At 50.2% G+C, this 23532-nt stretch overlaps 1 protein-coding gene across 1 annotated transcript in view; it reads right to left on the reverse strand.

Annotated features, from left to right (window-relative positions):
* Positions 1-1050: 1050 nt before the first annotated feature.
* Positions 1051-23532, reverse strand: part of POLR3A (RNA polymerase III subunit A) — a 97316-nt gene continuing 74834 nt past the window's right edge. The window contains 8 exon segments of the mRNA XM_060236725.1: positions 1051-1403; positions 4012-4144; positions 8822-8953; positions 9159-9323; positions 11244-11408; positions 16328-16420; positions 16573-16666; positions 18825-18995. Coding sequence (XP_060092708.1) covers positions 1255-1403; positions 4012-4144; positions 8822-8953; positions 9159-9323; positions 11244-11408; positions 16328-16420; positions 16573-16666; positions 18825-18995 — 1102 coding nt within the window. The 3' untranslated portion in view covers positions 1051-1254.

Below are 23532 nucleotides of genomic sequence, written 5' to 3' on the forward strand. Positions count from 1 at the left end.
ATCTTGATCTATTCACAGCTATGATTAAATCATTCCTAAAATATAGTTTGGACAAGAGCCCCGTGGCGCAGTGGTAAAGCTGCAGTACTGCAGTCGAAGCCTTCTGCTCACAAACCGAGTTCGATCCCAGCGGAAACTGGTTCAGATAGCTCCAAGTTGACACAGGCTCCAGGCTGACTCAGCCTTCCATCCTTCTGAGGTCGGTCAAATGAGGACGCAGCTTGCTGGGGGGAAAGTGTAGATGACTGGGGAAGGCAAGGGCAAACCAACCCATAAAAAGTCTGCCGTGAAAACATTGTGAAAGCAACGTCACCCCAGAGTCGGAAACGACTGGTGCTCGCACGGGGGACCTTTCCTTTGCAAGAGCCCCTTGGTGCAGAGTGGTAAAGCTGCAGTACTGCAGTTGCAGCCCTCTGCTCACGATCTGAGTTCGATCCCAGCGAAAGCTGGTTCAGGTAGCCGGCTCGAGTACAGTTTATAAGATTTAAATACAAATATAAATAAAGTTCCATATAAATGTATAGTTTGTAATACAAATGGTAATTGTTTACATTATATGCTGTAGGTTTTGTATTTATGTAAACTAAAATATAGGAACCCCGTGACACAGAGTGGTAAAACTGCAGTACTGCAGTCCGAGTTCTTTGCTCATGACCTGAATTCAATCCCAGCAGAAGCTGGGCTCAGGTAATGGGCTCAAGGTTGACTCAGCCTTCCATCCTTCTGAGGTCAGTAAAATGAGTCCCCAGCTTGCTGGGGGGGGGGAGTGTAGATGACTGGGGAAGGCAATGGCAAACCACCCCATAAAAAGTCTGCCGTGAAAACATTGTGAAAGCAACATCACCCCAGAGTCGAAAATGACTGGTGCTTGCACAGGGGACTACCTTGACCTTTAAATGAAAATATAAATATATAAAAAATGTAGGCCCACTCACAGTTTGAAAGTTAGTACCATTTTTGGCTCACGAAGGAAACTTTTGGCTCACAACACTTCACCCCTTAGAGGAAACGCTGGTCACAACTTGCCAATAAAGTATGGAAGACTCTTGCTTTTTTAAAAAAAAAGCCAAAATGTTGAAGTTTACTGTGGATTCAACATACAAAGGAAAACACCTGCATCTTTGGGGGGGGGAGGGGGGATATCTCTTGCCCTCTCTCTCTCTCCTGTCACCAGACTCTTAAACTCCGTTGGGAAAGGCACGTAGCAAATGCAGTCCAGTTCCCACACACCGTCCATTTGCTGCTGCCCAGCTGCTACGTTGTAGCTGGAATATGGAAGTTGGGGTTGTCAAATATCAAAGGCCTCCTTGAGGGGCTGGCTTCCTTGTCCGCCTTATGCAGCAGCTTGAAGAGTCCCGTCCCAATGTTCATGGGGATGCCCATGATGATGCACTCCGAGACGCCTAGGAGAGACCAGGCAAGAGTTATACTGATAGGTCAATTAAGGACATAAGAGAAGCCATGTTGGATCAGGCCAGTGGCCCATCCAGTCCAACACTCTGTGGGAGCAAGCCTTCTCAGTAATGGCTCCCCAATGGTGGAATCAACTATCAGAAGAGGTGCGAGCCCTGCGAGACCTGAATCAGTTTCGCAGGGCCTGTAAAACTGCCCTCTTTCAGCTCGCTTTTGAGACGGAACCCAGCTAAAATGACATCTAGCCATCTTGTATGTATTCTGAACGGTAGCACCTTAATTGTTAATCTATTTGGCACAATTGTTTATTTAACTTTTAACTTAATTTATATATGAAAGTCAATTATATTTTAACTGTTTTATATGATTGTATTTTACTGTAAACATGGTATTCACCATACTCTGTGAGCCGCTCTGAGCCTGCCTGTGGCGGGGGAGGGCGGGATATAAAAATAAACTTATTACAGTGGCCAAAAAAACCCCCAAGTGCCATCAGGAGGTCCACCAGTGGGGCCAGGACACCAGATGTCCTCCCATTGTGCCCCCCCCCACAAGCACCAAGAATACAGAGCATCACTGCCCCAGACAGAGAGTTCCAACAATACGCTGTGGCCGATAGCCACTGATGGACCTCTGCTCCATATGCTGATTCTATCCTCTCTTGAAGCTGCCTATGCTTGCAGCTGCCGCCACCTCCTGTGGCAGTGAATTCCACGTGTTAATCGCCCTTTGGGTGAAGAAGGGCTTCCTTTTATCCATTCTATCAATTTATCAGTTCTATCAGTTTTATCAATTCTGTCTTGCGGCTTCCCTCACTGGGCCCAGCTGGGCTTTAGGATCCTATTCCAGGGCTCTGCTGTTCAAGAGACACCGCCGACAGCAACGCCCGACTGCAGCCTGACAGACGTCCTACATCAGCCCTGACCCCCGTAAGCCAGCAACGCGGGAAAGAGATGTGGCTGGTTCACAACCATGCAACACCGTCTTGAGAAACAGTTTGGCATCATAGTGGATACAGCAGTGGACTAGGACTCTGGGGGATCAGGTTCAAATCTGTCATGGAAGCTCACTAGCTGAATGCGAGACTGTCACAGACTCTCAGCTTGGCCTACCTCAAGGAAGAAGAAGGAAGAAGGAGAAGAAGACTGCAGATTTATACCCCGCCCTTCTCTCTGAATCAGAGTCTCAGAACGGCCTACAATCTCCTTTCCCTTCCTCCCCCACAACAGACACCCTGTGAGGTGGGTGGAACTGAGAGGGCTCTCACAGCAGCTGCCCTTTCAAGGACAGAGTCTCAGAGCAGCCTACAATCTCCTTTCCCTTCCTCCCCCACAACAGACACCCTGTGAGGTGGGCGGGGCTGAGAGGGCTCTCACAGCAGCTGCCCTTTCAAGGACAACCACTGCCAGAGCTATGGCTGACCCAAGGCCATGCTAGCAGGTGCAAGTGGAGGAGTGGGGAATCAAACTGGTTCTCCCAGATAAGAGTCTGTGCACTTAACCACTACACCAAACTGGCTCTCTGCTGTTGTGAGAAAATGGAGCAGGGGAGACCCTACTGTGAGGAGAAAAGTAGGATATAAATGAATGCGCACATGCTCCTTCTTAGGTATTCATCCAAACCCAAGCAAGAAAATGTTCTGAATGTACTGTTAAAACCTTGTGTCGGCTTTACATATGAATCCATAAAGCTGCCTTCTACTGGGTTGGACCATTGGTCCACGAAGCCCAGTATTATCTATTCCAGGGTGCCCCGATTTTTTTGACCCTGCGGGCACCTTTGGAATTCTGACACAGTGTGATGGGTGCAGCCGCAAAATGGCCACCATCGGAGGCGGAGCCACCCACAAAACGGCTGCTGCAGCTTAAACTTCAGTCACAAAGAGAAGATCCTTGTGCTGCGGTAGTTGCACCTGCCAAGAAATGTCTTTAAAAATCTGTACAGCTCATCAAATCTTGAATGGCCAGCCAGGAGCCTTCTGGTGCAGTGTTGAAGTGTGCGGACTCTTATCTGGGAGAACCGGGTTTGATCCCCCACTCCTCCACCTGCTGCTGCTGGAATGGCCTTGGGTCAGCCACACCTTCTGTAGAAGTTGTCCTTGAAAGGGCAGCTGCTGTGAGAGCTCTCTCAGCCCCACTTACCTCACAGGGTATCTGCTGTGGGGGAGGAAGGGAAAGGAGATTGTGACCGCTCTGAGATTCAGAGTATAGGGAGGGATATAAATCCAATATCATCTTCCGTCTAAAAAACGTAGGCATCTGAAAAGCTGCTGGCTTGTGCCAAATTTCCCCAGGAATGTCACGCTGGAGGTCCCTATTCTGTCTAGTCTTGGCTTTCAATGCCCAAAGGCTTTCCTTCCAAGCTCTACTACTTTTTAACTGGATCATCTTAGCAAGCTCCACAAATGTGATTTGAAAAAAGAAAAGAAGTGGAGGAAAGAAGTTGGTCCTGTGGTATGGTTTCTGACAACAAAAAAGAAAGAATTCTATATCCCCCATCCCTCCTTGGGGAAACAACAGAAAAGGCCTTGCTCCGTTTCCCCAACCAGAGGCAAATCATGCGATTTTGGTTTTGCTATATACGAATGCAATTACATACCACACACCGAGTCCTTTTGCCCAAAATATGCAGCATCAAAGAGATGGTCCGCTGTCTTTTCAAAAGACGCAAGCATCAGGACGCTCTCCTTCATTTTGGCCAGTCCAAACCGAGTGATGCCCAGAACTTCACCCTAGCCCACAAGGAAAACAAGAAAAACACTCATGAGAAAGCAGGAGAGTTGATTGGTTTCACTTAGTATGAATTCTTCCTTCTCTGTGGTCCAGGGATGGGTCAGTCCCGATGGCCTGTGGGGAAAGCGCCTCCCTCATGGCGCCAGTATGGTCCTAAAAGCAATAGGGAATCACAGCCAAAACTCTGCGCCAGTATAGGAGGAGCTGAGAGAGCTCTGACAGAAACTGCTTTGTAGAGGAACAGCTCTGTGAGAACCTGTGACCGACTGATGTGTCCCTGAGTGACCTTGACTGAGGTGACCAGCTGCTGTGACCTTGAGTCAGTCACAAGTTCTCGCAGAGCTGTTTCTCTCAATAGCAGTTTCTGTCAGAGCTCTCTCAGCGCCACCTACCTCACAGGGTGTCTGTTGTGGGGAGGGGAATGGAATTGTGAGTTTCCTGCGTTGTGCAGGGGGTTGGACTAAATGACGCTGGAGGTCCCTTCCAACTCTATGATTCTATGAGAGAGTCTATTCTGCACGGTGGTTGTGACTATGGGCTCCTCCTCTTCAGATAGCTCCCCCTCCTCTCTTGATTCAGTGGATTCTGGTCTTAGAATCATAGAGTTGGAAGGGACCTCCAGGGTCATCTAGTCCAACCCCCTGCACAATGCAGGAAACTCACAAACCCCTCCCCCTAAATTCACAGAATCTGCATTGCTGTCAGCTGGCCATCCAGCCTCTGTTGAAAAACCTCCAAGGAAGGAGAGCCCACCACCTCCCAAGGAGGAAGCCTGTTCCACTAAGGAACCGCTCTAACGGTCAGGAAGTTCTTCCGAATGTTGAGCCGGAAACTCTTTTGATTTAATTTCAACCCATTGGTTCTGGTCCCACCTTCCGGGGCCACAGAAAACAATTCCACCCCATCCTCTAGATGACAGCCCTTCTTGGGATGCACTAGAATCCCCGCGTGGCTTGGCATGTCCTCGCTTCTGCCTGCTGCCACATCAGCCACTTGACGGGGAATGCCAGGATCTGGAGGGCTCTCTACATGCGTCTGGACTGCCCATAATTCCCGCTGCATCTCTCCCCTCAGCCAGGTCAAGAAGCTGCCTAAGGGGTCCCCTGGGAGGTCGAATTCCGGGACTCCCCCCATGGGTTTGTCCTCTTCCGCTGAGGAGGGAAACTCTAGTCCGGATAACGAGCCCTGTTGGGGATGGGAATCATCGAGCGCCCCCTCCCCCCGCAATGCCGTGGTCCTGCTGGCCCCTACTAGGGTGGGAAGTGTCAAGATCCCTTCCCGTTTCACTTTATTTCATTCATTCATTCGATTTATATCCCGCCCTCCCCACCGAGGCGGGCTTGGGGCGGCTTACAACATAAAATCCAGAACAATAAGATTAATAAATATTAAAATACATATACAATTTACAATAGTTAAAACAGGAAAAACAAGTTCTGTACTAAAACACTGCCATCTGGCTATTCTGCTCTAAAACCCCTGCTATGCCTACTTTTATTTATTTATTTAGTAGGCTTATCTTCCGCCTTATGGGGAAAACGGAAGCATGTAGGCCCTCAAACACCGTCCGCCCGTCAAGGTCGTCGCTACCTGCTATATAGAAGCCGTCAGCCGTTACATGCGCGCCAAACTTTCTGGTGCGAGATAAGTTCAAAACACTACATTGCTCCAAGGCAGACATGCTCCCGTTGCAATAGTCGTTAGCAAAAGACTCTTAACATCTGGGGCTCAGACGGAGCCGCACCGGGGAGTTCTGGCTGCTGCGGGAGCCTCAAAGCCACGCCACGGGGGCCCTCCCGTTACCCAGCCCAGCCAGGACAAAGTTGGCAGCAGTTGGGAGCTCAGGGTAGAAGCGGCAGTCTGTCCTGCTCCCAAAGGCACCGGTGTGTGTGGGGGGGGGGGAGGGGGAGATGGTGGATCAGAGTCCTTCCCAATCCTGCTGGTTCTCCAAGTGCCTTAGTGAGGCTGTGAGATGGAGAGCTGACCCCCAGGGGGCCAGAGAAAACAGAAAAAAAGGAAGGGGGAGAAACGGGGTTTTTTTTGCAGCAGGAGTCCACAGGCACGCAGTTCCGGCTGGCATCAGAGGGTGTGGCCTAATGTGCAAATGAATCCCTGCTGGGCTTTTTTTGTAGAAAAAGCCCTATGTGAAACAATGGTGACATCAGGGGGTGTAGCCTAATATGCCAAAAAAAGGCCTGGGAAAAAGTTTGTTTTTTAAAAAAAAAAAAGCCAAGGAATTGTGTGCTCATGGGAAGCCCAGGCAATGACACCCTACTGCCTCGAAGGAGAGAAACTGGAGCCCCTTCCCCTGCAGGAATTGCACAAAGGCTTTGGTGACCCTGCCAGCCCAGAGGGAGGGCCCTTCCCCATGGGTCAAGATTCCCCCCCCCCCCCGCCAGGGCCACGGGAGAACAGACAACTGGCAGCGATTCTAATTTCCAGCCTCCGTATTAGAGTGTGCAGCCATAATGAGACCCAGCGGAGTTCTTAACTCTGGAAGCAAGATGGAAATATAGAAATAGGGGGGAAACTTCCAGCGCCTGATGGTTTTTCAGTATTTTTATGTGCATGTGCGTGTGTGAGTGTGCACCTGGAAGTCATGGCGACCTCTGGTGACTGACCCCTACTAGGGGCATGGAAGATATTCAGAGAGGTGGCTGAACAAAGCCTGCCCCTGCCTCCCAGTTCCGGTATTCCAAGGAGGTCTCCCATCCCAGTACTTGCCAGAGTCGACCCTGCTTAGCTTCCAAGATCTGGCGAGACCGGGCTTGATTGGGCTATCCAGGTCAGGCCCCTGATGGTTTTCCAAAGTTCTGCAATTGCGACTGTGATGGTACGATGTTGGCAAGCAACTTACAAGTGTGTACAGCTCCGAAAGTGGTCATCTGACCCAACAGCAATACTATTTTGGGGGGTAAAGATGAGAAGGGACATAACCGGGGGGGGGGGTGCTTTTCTTTGATGAACCAAGATACGTTCAAACTCTGGTCACCAGGTGTTAATCCTCCAGCCAGGCTAGGAGAAAGACTGTCAGCTATATGGCTCTTAAAGCACCAACCTTTCCCAGCTTGTGGGCACCTTTGGAATTCTGACACGGGGTGGTGGGTGCAGGCACAAAATGGCTGCCAGAGGAGGTGGAGCTGGCCACAAAATGGCGGCTGGAGTAAGCGGAGCCACAAACACAAAGGAAGCCCAAATGAAGGGAAGAAGGGGGATAATTTAAAAATACACTGGGGGAAAAGGGAGAGAATAAAATCAATACTGTGGTGGCAGCCACTGCTGAAGCAGCGTTATTTTAATCTGCCTAGCTGACTGGATCTTCACCATCCAGCGGCCAAGTGCTGTAACAGGCCCTGTCCAATTTTTAAAAAACACCTGGTGGGCACCAGGAAAGGTGCTGGTGGGGGGCACTATGGGTTGGAATTAAAGGTTTGGAACACTTTCCCAATGAAATAAAGGTTAAAACGCTCGGGGCTCTTCAGCTTGGGGAAATGCGATTTAGGGGTGACATGATAGATTATGCATAGGATAGATCCAAGTGGACAGCAGTGTTGGTCTGAAGTAGTTGAACAAAGCAGGAGTCAAGTTGACTTGGTTGGTCTTAAAGGTGCACTTGACTCCTGCTTTATGCATGGGATAGAGAAGGTAAAGAAAGAAGTCCTTTTCTCCCTTTCTCACAATACAAGAACTCGTGGGCATTCAATGAAATTGCTGAGCAGTCAGGTTAAAACATAAAAGGAAGTCCTTCACCCAAACGGTGATTAACACATGGAATTCACTGCCACAGGAGGTGGTGGCGGCTGCAAGCATAGCCAGCTTCAAGAGGGGATTGGATAAAAATATGGAGCAGAGGTCCATCAGTGGCTATTAGCCACAGCATATTGTTGGAACTCTCTGTCTGGGGCAAGTGATGTTCTATGTGACACAGGGTGTGGGACTGGATGGGCCATTGGCCTGATCCAACAGGGCTTCTCTTATGTGTGACACAGAGTGTTGGACTGGAGGGGCCATTGGCCTGATCCAACAGGGCTTCTCTTATGTTCTTACGTGACACAGAGTGTTGGACTGGAGGGGCCATTGGCCTGATCCAACATGGCTCCTCTTATGTTCTTATGTGACACAGAGTGTTGGACTGGTTGGTCCATTGGCCTGATCCAACATGGCTCCTCTTATGTTCTTATGTGACTCAGAGTGTTGGACTGGATGGTCCATTGGCCTGATCCAACATGGCTCCTCTTATGTTCTTATGTGACACAGTGTTGGACTGGATGGTCCATTGGCCTGATCCAACATGGCTCCTCTTATGTTCTTATGTGACACAGAGTGTTGGACTGGATGGTCCATTGGCCTGATCCAACAGGGCTCCTCTTATGTTCTTATGTGACTCAGAGTGTTGGACTGGATGGTCCATTGGCCTGATCCAACATGGCTCCTCTTATGTTCTTATGTGACTCAGAGTGTTGGACTGGATGGGCTATTGGCCTGATCCAGCATGGCTTCTCTGATGTTCTTATGGGTACCACTTTGGGGACCCTTATCTTACAGCAAGTTTCACCATGACCCTCACATCATTCTCCAGAGGTTTCTTAGTGCTCTACACTGATGTTTGTTCTAGAGGGATGCCGGTGGGAAGTTGGGGGCAAAACTGCAGGACTGCCAAAGTGACGAGGACCAACCTTGTACGTCATCAGGTCCGAGAGCAGCATTACGTGCCTCCGGTCAATGCTCATCCCGTGGTTGACCATCGTGTACTGGATCTCATTAATGATGGTGGTACGAGCAGCCTCAATGCCCAGGGTTTTCTCTACCTAAAAGACGGACGTTATGCTGGATTAACAAAAAGGCAAGCAGCTTCTTTCGCTTGTGAGCGGCACCTCAGGCCCTTCAAGTAACGATTCCCCACAGCCCATCTTCACACTTGCCCAAACCTAGATTCGGCTTGGGCCAGAAATGCAGGCTTTCTAAATGCATCTGTTTAATTTCTTTAAAGAATGCTATCCTCTTGACGGATACCTCATAAGTGTTGTTGGAGGTCGTCCTCGTCCCCTTGACGCCGTGTGTGGCCATGACAGCACGCAGGTTGTCCCCTTCCACCAGCAACTTGTACTTCTCTTTTCCGCTCTGCTCGTCGATATGAATGACGGCTCGTGACACTTCCGGGATACCTTGCACCACGACCTGCATGTTTGATGGGAGGAAAGAAATAAAGTAGATACTACCATAAGCATTTCTTTAGGTACAGGAGGAAGATTTCCTGTGTTATGCTTCTTTGCTGGGCTTATGAACAAGGCCACTGTCCTCAACGTGTTTGCTTGGAGATGCGTAAAAAATATGTTCCGAGGAAGAGCTAGATCTGAGTCCAGTGGCGCCTTCGAGACCAACAAGATTTTTCACAGTAACAGCTTTCAAGACTCCAAAACTTATATCCCTAAAGCTTACACCCCCAAAAATCACATTAGTCTCTACGGTGCTAGTGGATTCAAATCTAGCTCTACTATTGCAGACCAAATGGTCACCTCGGAAAACTTTTTCCAAGGAAATATGTGGAAGAAAAGGAATCTGATGAAATTAGGCAAGATGGACACTCTGGGGTTTTGGGGGACCTTCTTCCCAGTGGCGCAGAGTGGTAAAGCTGCAATACTGCAGTCCAAGCTCTCTGCGCACGACCTGAGTTCGATCCCAGTGGAAGCTGGGTTCAAGTAGCCGGCTTGAGGTTGACTCAGCCTTCCATCCTTCCGAGGTCAGTAAAATGCGTCCCCAGCTTGCTGGGGGGAAAGTGTAGCTGACTGGGGAAGGCAATGGCAAACCACCCCGTAAAAAGGCTACCATGAAGACGTCGTGATGCGATGTCACCCCAGAGTCGGAAATGGCTGGTGCTGGCACAGGGGACTCCCCAGTAGGAACAGGCTTCCCCGTAAGCCAGATACTTTAGAGAGGCTTCTTCTACAGAAGTATAGCACCTCCACTAGTGGAATAGATCATGGGATTCAACCTATAATTTGCATGTTTTTCCATCAATATCAAGACACTCATCAGACAGCTGTTTTGACTGATGAGACAACTATGATTTAGCTATATATAGCTGTCTAGAAGCAAGAAGATTTTATTTGCTACCGATTTAGCTATATAGCTATCTGGAAACAAGATGCCTTTGTTAGAAAGGAGAATGAATTACTTGGTTTCCACAGACAACTGAGCTCATTTTGAAACAGCCAAGTTGCTTCTGAAGAAGTTGCACAAAAGGACAAAAAAAAAAACACTCCCAAAAATTCAGCAACAGAATCATGCATATTAAAGTAGAGGATTGCTTTGAATTCTCCGAGATGGGCTCGATCCTGGCGGATAAACCCATATGTGGGACTGCACAGAGACCATGATGAAGATCAGCCAAGTTGCTTCTGAAGAAGTTGCACAAAAGGACAAAAAAAAAAACACTCCCAAAAATTCAGCAACAGAATCATGCATATTAAAGTAGAAAGTCTACAAACACAGCAAAAGGTCCAAATAGAATATAATGCCACAGTCCACCACAAATCCAATAACAAAATATTCTGAAACAAAGCTGACATAGATGAATTTAGGGGGAGGTATTTGTGGGTCTCCTGCATTGTGCAGGGGGTTGGACTAGATGGAGATCCCTTCCAACTCTATGATTCTATGACTGCCATAATGTGCAAGGAATTGACACAGCTTGTCGTGCACAGTCAGTTCGGTATGTGAAGATATCCATAATCAAAACTTGGGATCAACGCAGGTGCACTATATCCCATAGGGGTGATCAAAGGCCATTTTGTACAAAAATAGCTGGTGGAGCTCATCAGCATAACTCATTAAGCATATGCCGCCCCCCCCTCCAGCCAAAAGCAACCCAATGCAAGAAAGGAGAGCCCCGGGCGAGTGAGGCCTGCTTGGGCTGGCTAGAGATCCAGCCAGCCCAAGAAGGCCTCACTTGCCTGGGACTGCCTCCCCCCCCCCCCCCAGTCAAAAGGCCAGTGACTCACAAAAGCCACAAGTTTTGTCTTTAGGCTACTGGACTCTTCACTTTTTCCTACTGACTGGGAAGACATTTCTGATTGTGATGCACAGGAGGCTCCTTACTTTGGGCAGCTCTTCCTTCAGGTACTGCAAGACGTAGTACATGGAGCTCTTGCTGTTCTCCCGGGGAGTAACACACACAACAGCCTCCCCGTGCACAGCCACATCTCCCGGCTTCACCCGCAGCTTGGAGACACAAATGGAATACCGCACCGTCTCTGCATTCACCTGGGGACAGAAAATGTCAGTTACTTTCAGAATTCCTTCAGTTCAGGTATGCGGACAAGCCATTTCCTCTCCACGAGGTGACTCAGACTACTGGTTTGGCCAAACACCTGCAACAGATTACTTGAGGACTACGACAAGATGTTGGGGAGGTCTGCTATTGTCCAAGATACCCCCCAAATATAACATGCAATAAACTGAAGTGAATGAATATACTTAGCACTCGCAATGCATTTTTATTTATTTATTGAATTGGATTTTTGAACTGCCCTTCCCTGCCAGTTTGGTGTAGTGGTTAAGTGTGCGGACTCTTATCTGGGAGAACCGGGTCTGGTTCCCCACTCCTCCACTTGCACCTGCTGGAATGGCCTTGGGTCAGCCAGAGCTCTCTTATCTGGGAGAACCGGGATTGATTCCCCACTCCTCCACTTGCAGCTGCTGGAATGGCCTTGGGTCAGCCAGAGCTCTCTTATCTGGGAGAACCGGGTTTGATTCCCCACTCCTCCACTTGCAGCTGCTGGAATGGCCTTGGGTCAGCCAGAGCTCTCTTATCTGGGAGAACCGGGTTTGATTCCCCACTCCTCCACTTGCAGCTGCTGGAATGGCCTTGGGTCAGCCAGAGCTCTCTTATCTGGGAGAACCGGGTTTGATTCCCCACTCCTCCACTTGCAGCTGCTGGAATGGCCTTGGGTCAGCCAGAGCTCTCTTATCTGGGAGAACCGGGTTTGATTCCCCACTCCTCCACTTGCAGCTGCTGGAATGGCCTTGGGTCAGCCAGAGCTCTCTTATCTGGGAGAACCGGGTTTGATTCCCCACTCCTCCACTTGCGCTGCTGGAATGGCCTTGGGTCAGCCATAGCTCTCTTATCTGGGAGAACCGGGTTTGATTCCCCACTCCTCCACTTGCAGCTGCTGGAATGGCCTTGGGTCAGCCAGAGCTCTCTTATCTGGGAGAACCGGGTTTGATTCCCCCCTCCTCCACTTGCACCTGCTGGAATGGCCTTGGGTCAGCCAGAGCTCTCTTATCTGGGAGAACCGGGATTGATTCCCCACTCCTCCACTTGCAGCTGCTGGAATGGCCTTGGGTCAGCCAGAGCTCTCTTATCTGGGAGAACCGGGTTTGATTCCCCACTCCTCCACTTGCAGCTGCTGGAATGGCCTTGGGTCAGCCAGAGCTCTCTTATCTGGGAGAACCGGGTTTGATTCCCCACTCCTCCACTTGCGCTGCTGGAATGGCCTTGGGTCAGCCATAGCTCTCTTATCTGGGAGAACCGGGTTTGATTCCCCACTCCTCCACTTGCAGCTGCTGGAATGGCCTTGGGTCAGCCAGAGCTCTCTTATCTGGGAGAACCGGGTTTGATTCCCCCCTCCTCCACTTGCACCTGCTGGAATGGCCTTGGGTCAGCCAGAGCTCTCTTATCTGGGAGAACCGGGTTTGATTCCCCACTCCTCCACTTGCAGCTGCTGGAATGGCCTTGGGTCAGCCAGAGCTCTCTTATCTGGGAGAACCGGGTTTGATTCCCCCCTCCTCCACTTGCAGCTGCCGGAATGGCCTTGGGTCAGCCATAGCTCTCTTATCTGGGAGAACCGGGTTTGATTCCCCACTCCTCCACTTGCACCTGCTGGAATGGCCTTGGGTCAGCCAGAGCTCTCTTATCTGGGAGATCCGGGTTTGATTCCCCACTCCTCCACTTGCACCTGCTGGAATGGCCTTGGGTCAGCCATAGCTCTCTTATCTGGGAGATCCGGGTTTGATTCCCCACTCCTCCACTTGCAGCTGCTGGAATGGCCTTGGGTCAGCCATAGCTCTCTTATCTGGGAGATCCGGGTTTGATTCCCCACTCCTCCACTTGCACCTGCTGGAATGGCCTTGGGTCAGCCATAGCTCTTTTATCTGGGAGATCCGGGTTTGATTCCCCACTCCTCCACTTGCACCTGCTGGAATGGCCTTGGGTCAGCCAGAGCTCTCTTATCTGGGAGAACCGGGTTTGATTCCCCACTCCTCCACTTGCACCTGCTGGCATGGTCTTGGGTCAGCCATAGCTCTCTTATCTGGGAGAACCGGGTTTGATTCCCCACTCCTCCACTTGCACCTGCTGGAATGGCCTTGGGTCAGCCAGAGCTCTCTTATCTGGGAGAACCGGGTTTGATTCCCCCCTCCTCCACTTGCACCTGCTGGAATGGCCTTGGGTCAGCCATAGCTCTCTTATCTGGGAGAACCGGGTTTGATTCCCCACTCCTCCACTTGCACCTGCTGGAATGGCCTTGGGTCAGCCAGAGCTCTCTTATCTGGGAGATCCGGGTTTGATTCCCCACTCCTCCACTTGCACCTGCTGGAATGGCCTTGGGTCAGCCATAGCTCTCTTATCTGGGAGATCCGGGTTTGATTCCCCACTCCTCCACTTGCAGCTGCTGGAATGCCCTTGGGTCAGCCATAGCTCTCTTATCTGGGAGATCCGGGTTTGATTCCCCACTCCTCCACTTGCACCTGCTGGAATGGCCTTGGGTCAGCCATAGCTCTCTTATCTGGGAGATCCGGGTTTGATTCCCCACTCCTCCACTTGCACCTGCTGGAATGGCCTTGGGTCAGCCATAGCTCTCTTATCTGGGAGATCCGGGTTTGATTCCCCACTCCTCCACTTGCAGCTGCTGGAATGGCCTTGGGTCAGCCATAGCTCTCTCATCTGGGAGAACCGGGTTTGATTCCCCACTCCTCCACTTGCACCTGCTGGAATGGCCTTGGGTCAGCCATAGCTCTCTTATCTGGGAGAACCGGGTTTGATTCCCCCCTCCTCCACTTGCACCTGCTGGAATGGCCTTGGGTCAGCCATAGCTCTCTTATCTGGGAGAACCGGGTTTGATTCCCCACTCCTCCACTTGCACCTGCTGGAATGGCCTTGGGTCAGCCAGAGCTCTCTTATCTGGGAGATCCGGGTTTGATTCCCCACTCCTCCACTTGCACCTGCTGGAATGGCCTTGGGTCAGCCATAGCTCTCTTATCTGGGAGATCCGGGTTTGATTCCCCACTCCTCCACTTGCAGCTGCTGGAATGCCCTTGGGTCAGCCATAGCTCTCTTATCTGGGAGATCCGGGTTTGATTCCCCACTCCTCCACTTGCACCTGCTGGAATGGCCTTGGGTCAGCCATAGCTCTCTTATCTGGGAGATCCGGGTTTGATTCCCCACTCCTCCACTTGCACCTGCTGGAATGGCCTTGGGTCAGCCATAGCTCTCTTATCTGGGAGATCCGGGTTTGATTCCCCACTCCTCCACTTGCAGCTGCTGGAATGGCCTTGGGTCAGCCATAGCTCTCTCATCTGGGAGAACCGGGTTTGATTCCCCACTCCTCCACTTGCACCTGCTGGAATGGCCTTGGGTCAGCCATAGCTCTCTTATCTGGGAGAACCGGGTTTGATTCCCCCTCCTCCACTTGCAGCTGCTGAAATGGCCTTGGGTCAGCCAGAGCTCTCTTATCTGGGAGAACCGGGTTTGATTCCCCACTCCTCCACTTGCACCTGCTGGAATGGCCTTGGGTCAGCCATAGCTCTCTTATCTGGGAGAACCGGGTTTGATTCCCCCTCCTCCACTTGCAGCTGCTGAAATGGCCTTGGGTCAGCCAGAACTCTCTTATCTGGGAGAACCGGGTTTGGTTCCCCACTCCTCCACTTGCAGCTGCTGGAATGGCCTTGGGTCAGCCAGAGCTCTCTTATCTGGGAGAACCGGGTTTGATTCCGCACTCCTCCACTTGCAGCTGCTGGAATGGCCTTGGGTCAGCCATAGCTCTCTTACCTGGGAGAACCGGGTTTGATTCCCCACTCCTCCACTTGCAGCTATTGGAATGGCCTTGGGTCAGCCAGAGCTCTCTTATCTGGGAGAACCGGGTTTGATTCCCCACTCCTCCACTTGCAGCTGCTGGCATGGCCTTGGGTCAGCCACAGCTCTCTTATCTGGGGGAACCGGGTTTGATTCCCCACTCCTCCACTTGCACCTGCTGGAATGGCCTTGGGTCAGCCATAGCTCTCTTATCTGGGAGAACTGGGTTTGATTCCCCACTCCTCCACTTGCACCTGCTGGAATGGCCTTGGGTCAGCCAGAGCTCTCTTATCTGGGGGAACCGGGTTTGATTCCCCACTCCTCCACTTGCACCTGCTGGAATGGCCTTGGGTCAGCCAGAGCTCTCTTATCTGGGAGAACTGGGTTTGATTCCCCACTCCTCCACTTGCACCTGCTGGAATGGCCTTGGGTCAGCCAGAGCTCTCTTATCTGGAAGAACCGGGTTTGATTCCCCACTCCTCCACTTGCACCTGCTGGAATGGCCTTGGGTCAGCCAGAGCTCTCTTATCTGGAAGAACCGGGTTTGATTCCCCACTCCTCCACTTGCACCTGCTGGAATGGCCTTGGGTCAGCCAGAGCTCTCTTATCTGGGAGAACTGGGTTTGATTCCCCTCTCCTCCACTTGCAGCTGCTGGAATGGCCTTGGGTCAGCCAGAGCTCTCTTATCTGGGAGAACCGGGTTTGATTCCCCACTCCTCCACTTGCACCTGCTGGAATGGCCTTGGGTCAGCCAGAGCTCTCTTATCTGGGAGAACCGGGTTTGATTCCCCACTCCTCCACTTGCACCTGCTGGAATGGCCTTGGGTCAGCCAGAGCTCTCTTATCTGGGAGAACCGGGTTTGATTCCCCACTCCTCCACTTGCACCTGCTGGCATGGCCTTGGGTCAGCCAGAGCTCTAGCAGAGGTTGTCCTTGAAAGGACAGCTGCTGTGAGAGCCCTCTCAGCCCCACCCACCTCACAGGGTGTCTGTTTTACCCATCTCATTCTACAGTACATATAGATCCACACGTACACAGAATGATGTCGGAAATGCTATTTAACCTTACTGCCCCTAGCAAAACCAGATGAACAGAAGAGGACCAAACTCACCTCCAATCTTAGCAGCCTAATCCGCTCCAAGGAAAGCTTGACGAGAATAAAGCAGTCATCGGGAAGGAACACTTCTTCGATATACTCTGAAATCTACAGTAAAAAACTACAGTAAATTCTTTAAGGTGCTATGGACTCTTGTTCTATTCAGGGACAAAAGTTTGACAGACATCTTTTCAGGATGCATCCAACAGAAGATGAGAGGTGTCACATGCAAGTGACGTGGGGCAGCGAAGACAGCCTACCTCTCCCAACAAAGTCTTCTCAATTCGCCCTTTCACCAAGCGGGCAAAGTCCGGATTGTCGTCCGTGTCGAGGTGTGCGGTGATAATTGGGGTGCTGTGCACAGACAAAAGAAAGCCGGATCAGAAAAGCCTTCCTAGTTTAGTCTCTCTACAACTATTGTATATGAGGTTTTACTACCCATTTTAAACTTTTGCTAACTAAGGAGCAGTGGCAGGTTATTTGGGGCTCCTCCATATATAAAACGAAGGCACTAAATGTGCAACTTCAAGCCATTAAAGTTCTCACGCGCTGGTATATGACTCCAGCACAATTATCACACTCTTCCTCTACTTCACCTCTCTGTTTTAAGAACTGCGGCCAGAGAGGCACGTTTCCCCACTCCTGGTGGCTCTGCCCCGTCATACAAAGCTTTTGGAGGCTAATTTACCAAGAAGTGCACGCCCTCACCTCATACTCTCCACCATTCACGCCAGAGTACGCTCTTCTGAACCTTGCAGGCGCCTCACGCGCTCCTGACCACACAGAAGAACTAGTTTCACACATGTTCGTAGCAGCTAAATTCGCGATTGCCCTGGTTTGGAAGCAACAAACTCCTCCTTCGAGACAGGCATGGTGGCTGAAATTGTGGGATTATTTTGTCTTAGAGAAGCTCACCTATGATTTGGATCCTCGTTGCTCCTCCCAAACCGCTTCCTCGGACTTTGTGTGTAAATGGCATCCCTTTATTGAGAAAGTCTCGAAGGACAGCAGGAGCCCTAATGACTCATGCCATGCTGTTTTGATGTCATGCCAACTAATGTTGTAATTAGCCTTTAATAGCTAACGTTGTATGTTTCCATTTCCCTATTTTATATTGGTACATGCTACACATCCGTTGATGTCTCATCACTATTGTACCTTGAACTTTATATTAATAAAGCTTTTCAAAATTTAAAGAAAAAACACAAAACTTTTGCCCCTGTTTCGGGACCTGCAGATTTCAGAGCCCAGTGGCACTGTAGAGAGCAACAACATTTTCAGCATGTCATCTTTTGAGAGTCCAAGTGGAGCTCGGACTCACGAAAGCTTCTATCCCAAAGATCTCGTTGGTCTCTAAGGTGCTACTGCCCTGGAATTTACTGCAAACATGGTCACCCTCTCAAACTAGTTTCAGCTAACACCTCAAAACAAAACAAAACTAAAACTAAAGCATTGTACAACTAAAGCACTCAACTGTTAACTGCCAGTGTCTAAAACAAGTATCTAAATAGCATACTCTATATTCACTAGCAGGCTGCTAGCAAAAACCGTAAAATATTGCCCTTCAGTAAACAAGGAGCGCTCCAAAACCAAATGCTACATTTGAAGAACAGTCATTCTAAATCTTGCCTGAAAGGAAGAAAGAACAACACAAGAGCCACTTTTGTTTTAAAGCCGTGTTTTAAAATCTTTTAAAGCAACTTGTGCGCTTGGCTCCCATCTAATGCCGGCTTATGCGTGGTTCTAGAAATAAGGCAAATATGTGATCCAATGTTTGTCCTCCATCGCTGCTGCATACAGAAAAAAGTGGCTGAGGTGTTCCACCAAGTTTGCATACTTGCCCATTTGGTGTAGTGGTTAAGTGCGCGGACTCTTATCTGGGAGAACCGGGTTTGATTCCCCCCTCCTCCACTTACAGCTGCTGGAATGGCCTTGGGTCAGCTATAACTCTCATAGGAGTTGTCCTTAAAAGGGCAGCTGCTGTGAGAGCCCTCTCAGCCCCATCCACCTCACAGGGTGTCTGTTGTGGGGGGAGAAGATATAGGAGGTTGTAAGCCGTTCTGAGTCTCTGATTCAGAGAGAAGGGCGGGGTATAAATCTGCAGTCTTCTTCATTGGGGAACCCTGGTTTACTAGAACTGGTAACTTAACCTGCACAGTGAAGTTCTAAGCAGAGCTACATCACAGGTTTAGAAGATTATAACTCTGCTGAGGTAGACAGCGCCGAAATTCCTGTCCTGTTGGCCCTAGAGAGCAGCGGTATCTCCCACTATCACGGAAATGAGAGAACTTGCCAGCCATTCTAGCTTTCGTACAATTGCCAAAACAACTTGCATTCAGCAATCGGGTTACGGAACGTTTCATTTTCAGCGGTTTATAATTAAGGCTCGTTATCATTTGGTTCACAAACTGTCAACTATCCTACTGTGGAAATCACATTAAGAAGAGAACCGTCCACAACCTTGGCCCCTCGTTCAGTGACGAAGCCGATCACCCAACCCGGGGAAGGATACCTGATGGCTTTGGAGGCGTTGATGATTTCTTTGATCCGCGGCACCCCCAGCGTGATGTTCATGGAGGCCACGCCAGCAAAGTGGAAGGTCTTCAGCGTCATCTGCGTGCCCGGCTCACCAATGCTCTGCGCACACAGAGCTCCCACTGCAGAGCCAGGTTCCATCTGTGCTCTAGGAGCCAAAAACAAGGATGCTTTTAGGTTTAGGCCTTTCCCAGCTCCGAGTTCAGACAGTTCATGGATGAGCTGCTCATGAATACAAGCCTTTGTAGACAAAGTCCATCTATTGGATTAAACAAAGAAGTTCAGTTGGGCATTGTGCGTGGGTGTGAAGCGCCACCTAGTGGCCTTCAAAATAGCTTATCGTTAACAGCAGGCCTGTAGCCAGGATTTTAAAAACTGGGGAGGGGGCCATGTAAAAAAGTCAGGGAACGCAGAACAGCTCCACTACCCACCGTGACTCAGGGTGCCCGATGCAGGGCACCTGAAAATCCCTCTCGCCACCCCCCACCCATGGAGGGGCCATGGGGTGAAAGCTGAGAGCTGGGGGCCACCCCCTCCCTCCCCCATGATTTAAACTTAGCTTGGAGAAACGTCGACTTCGGGGTGATACGATAAAAGGTTTACAAGATTATGCACAGGATGGAGAAAGCAGAGAAAGACGTCCTTTTCTCTCTTTCTCACAATACAAGAACTAGTGGGCATTCAATGAAATTGCTGATTAGTTGGGTTAAAACGGATAAAAGGAAGTACTTCTTCACCAAAAGGGGGATTAACATGTGGAATTCACTGCCACAGGAGGTGGTGGCAGCTACAAGCATAGCCAGCTTCAAGAGGGGATTGGATAAAAATATGGAGCAGAGGTCCATCGCTATTAGCCACAGTGTGTATATATATATAATTTTTTTTTGGCAACTGTGTGACACAGAGTGTTGGACTGGATGGGCCACTGGCCTGATCCAACATGGCTTCTCTTATGTGACACAGAGTGTTGGACTGGATAGGCCTTGGCCTGATCCAACATGGCTTCTCTTATGTGACACAGAGTGTTGGACTGGATGGGCCATTGGCCTGATCTAACATGGCTTCTCTTATGTTCTTATGTGACAGAGTGTTGGACTGGATGGGCCATTGACCTGATCCAACAGGGCTTCTCTTATGTTCTTATGTGACAAAGAGTGTTGGACAGGATGGGCCATTGGCCTGATCCAACATGGCTTCTCTTATGTTCTTATGTTAAACTGAAATCAGTACCCAGGAGCAGCCGCTGTCCCTCCCATGCCATTTAAAGGGCTGAGAGGAACAGTGGCTGCTCGTAGGTACCCTTCCTAGAATCACAGAGTTAGAAGGGACCTCCAGGGTCATCTAGTCCAACCCCCTGCACAGTGCAGGATAAGCCATGGGGGTGAGGGGGCAGCCCCCAGCCTCTCAGCTCCCGCCCCCATGGTGGTAGCAGCGGGAGGGAGGAAAGGTCAGGGGCACCTGACTGCTCACCCCCCATAGCCACAGCCCTGATGAACAGCCTTCCTCCGCTCTTGCAATCTGAGGGCCAGGCTGTCTTGAGTGAATCCGCCCATCTCATGTTAGGTCTTCCTTTTCCCCTGTTGCCTTCAGCTTCTCCTAGCAGGGCTGTCTTTGCCTCCATGGGAGACAGCACAAAGTGTGGCATCTGGAAGCCAGAGAGTACCCTTGTCCTCTCCTCCTTTGCCGTGAAACACAACAAAGTCTCCTAGGTAATCGCCCTGGTCAGAAGTTACTGTTATTTCACTCTCTAATAAAACATATGTTTATCCTGGAGAGGAGGCTGCTGAGAGGTGATCTGATCATCTTCAAGTACTTGAAGGGCTGTCATATAGAGGATGGTGTGGAATTGTTTTCTGTGGCCCCAGAAGGTAGGACCAGACCCAATGGGTTGAAATTAAATCAAGAGTTTCCGGCTCAACATTAGGAAGAACTTCCTAACTGCTAGAGCGGTTCCTCAGTGGAACAGGCTTCCTCAGGAGGTGCTGGGCTCTCCTTCCTTGGAGGTTTTTAAACAGATCTGCTGTCAGATGGCTAGATGGCCATCTGACAGCAGTGAAGATCCTGTGAATTTAGGGGGTTTCCTGCATTGTGCAGGGGGTTGGACTAGATGACCCTGGAGGTCCCTTCCAACTCTAGGATTCTACGATTCTAGATCAACCATCTAACATCAAGAGGTAAAATACAGGAAAAGCAAACATCTGTGTCAAGATCTTAAGTCAGGTTGCCAGCTCTGGGCTGGGAAATTCCAGGAGACTTTGGGGGCAGAGCCTGGGCGAGCAGGGTTTCGGAAGAGGAGGGATCTTGGTGGGGGACAATGCCGTAAAGTCCACCTTCCCAAGCAGCTGTTTCCTCCAGAGGAATTGATCTCTGCCAACTGTAATAGCAGGAGATCCCCAGGTGCTGCATGCAGATTGGCAACCTTGTGTCAAGGCCCTTGCCATTGGTCTATTTCTGTATACTGAAGATCTTAAGCAGGGGTCCTCAAACTTTTTAAATAGGGGGCCAGTTCACTGTCCCTCAGACTGTTGGAGGGCCGGACTGCCATTACTGTACAAGGCCGCGGGCCGTCAGTTCTCCATCTTCTGCATCTCTCTCCCTTCCCCACACCACACACCCCGGCCTGGGAACTCACCTCACCTTGGTATCACCTCACACTCTGTCTCCGCCGCCTCAGCCCAGTGCTGGAAGTGTGCGTTGCTAACGCGAGTTTAGGTCGAACGTCACTTCTGGTCTGATTTTGCCATAACCCGGCGGGCCGCATAAACGTCCTCAGCGGGCCACATCTGGCCCGCGGGCCGTAGTTTGAGGACCCCTGATCTTAAGAATGAAGGGGGGTGCACTTTACTTGCTTTGCTCCAGCCCTGCTCAGTCCATCACTTCAGCCCTGCAGAAGGAAGTACGTTGGCACCTCAAGGTCATGTCTATCTTTTCGGGGACAGCTCAGCTGCACAGCGTCTAGTGAGAATAAGGTGATGGTGGGAATTAATTTGTAATGCTTTTACACAGGCTTTTGCACTGAGATTTTGGCGGGCTGCTTAACGGCCCTAGATAAGGTGTAAAGGACTGGCCACCCCAAAGGTTCCTGTTCTATCTATCAACGAAGCCAGCTTTCTGACCACACGGGAAGCCTTCTTTAATTGAGGATGGCCCCAGGGCTGGCACCCTAAAGAACCGCTAATGCCCTTCGGAGAAACTGACTGACTGCACTTATACTGCTGTGAGCATTGGTTCCAGATAATATGAAGTGAATAAGAACATAAGAGAAGCCATGTTGGATCAGGCCAATGGCCCATCCAGTCCAACACTCTGTGTCACATAAGAGAAGCCCTGTTGGATCAGGCCAATGGCCCATCCAGTCCAACACTCTGTGTCACATAAGAACATAAGAGAAGCCCTGTTGGATCAGGCCAATGGCCCATCCAGTCCAACACTCTGTGTCACATAAGAACATAAGAGAAGCCCTGTTGGATCAGGCCAATGGCCCATCCAGTCCAACACTCTGTGTCACATAAGAACATAAGAGAAGCCATGTTGGATCAGGCCAATGGCCCATCCAGTCCAGCACTCTGTGTCACATAAGAACATAAGAGAAGCCATGCTGGATCAGGCCAATGGCCCATCCAGTCCAACACTCTGTCACATAAGAACATCAGAGAAGCCATGTTGGATCAGGCCAATTTCCCATCCAGTCCAACACTCTGTGTCACATAAGAGAAGCCCTGTTGGATCAGGCCAATGGCCCATCCAGTCCAACACTCTGTGTCACATAAGAACATAAGAGGAGCCATGTTGGATCAGGCCAATGGCCCATCCAGTCCAACACTCTGTGTCACATAAGAACATAAGAGAAGCCATGCTGGATCAGGCCAATGGCCCATCCAGTCCAACACTCTGTCACATAAGAACATCAGAGAAGCCATGTTGGATCAGGCCAATGGCCCATCCAGTCCAACACTCTGTGTCACAGAAGAACATAAGAGAAGCCATGTTGGATCAGGCCAGTGGCCCCTCCAGTCCAACACTCTGTGTCACAGAAGAACATAAGAGAAGTCCTGTTGGATCAGGCCAATGGCCCATCCAGTCCAACACTCTGTGTCACATAAGAACATAAGAGAAGCCCTGTTGGATCAGGCCAATGGCCCCTCCAGTCCAACACTCTGAGTCACATAAGAACATAAGAGAAGCCATGCTGGATCAGGCCAATGGCCCATCCAGTCCAACACTCTGTGTCACATAAGAACATAAGAGAAGCCCTGTAGGATCAGGCCAGTGGCCCCTCCAGTCCAACACTCTGTGTCACAGAAGAACATAAGAGAAGCCATGTTGGATCAGGCCAGTGGCCCCTCCAGTCCAACACTCTGTGTCACATAAGAACATAAGAGAAGTCCTGTTGGATCAGGCCAATGGCCCATCCAGTCCAACACTCTGTGTCACATAAGAACATAAGAGAAGCCATGTTGGATCAGGCCAATGGCCCATCCAGGCCAACACTCTGTGTCACATAAGAACATAAGAGAAGTCCTGTTGGATCAGGCCAATGGCCCATCCAGTCCAACACTCTGTATCACACAGTGGCCAAAATACACACACACACTCTCTCTCTCCCTCTGTGACTAATAGCCACTGATGGACCTCTGCTCCATACTTTTATCCAATCCCCTCTTGAAGCTGGCTATGCTCAGATG

This window comes from Heteronotia binoei, chromosome 4 (assembly GCF_032191835.1).
Source record: "Heteronotia binoei isolate CCM8104 ecotype False Entrance Well chromosome 4, APGP_CSIRO_Hbin_v1, whole genome shotgun sequence".
NCBI classification, from domain to species: Eukaryota; Metazoa; Chordata; class Lepidosauria; order Squamata; family Gekkonidae; genus Heteronotia; species Heteronotia binoei.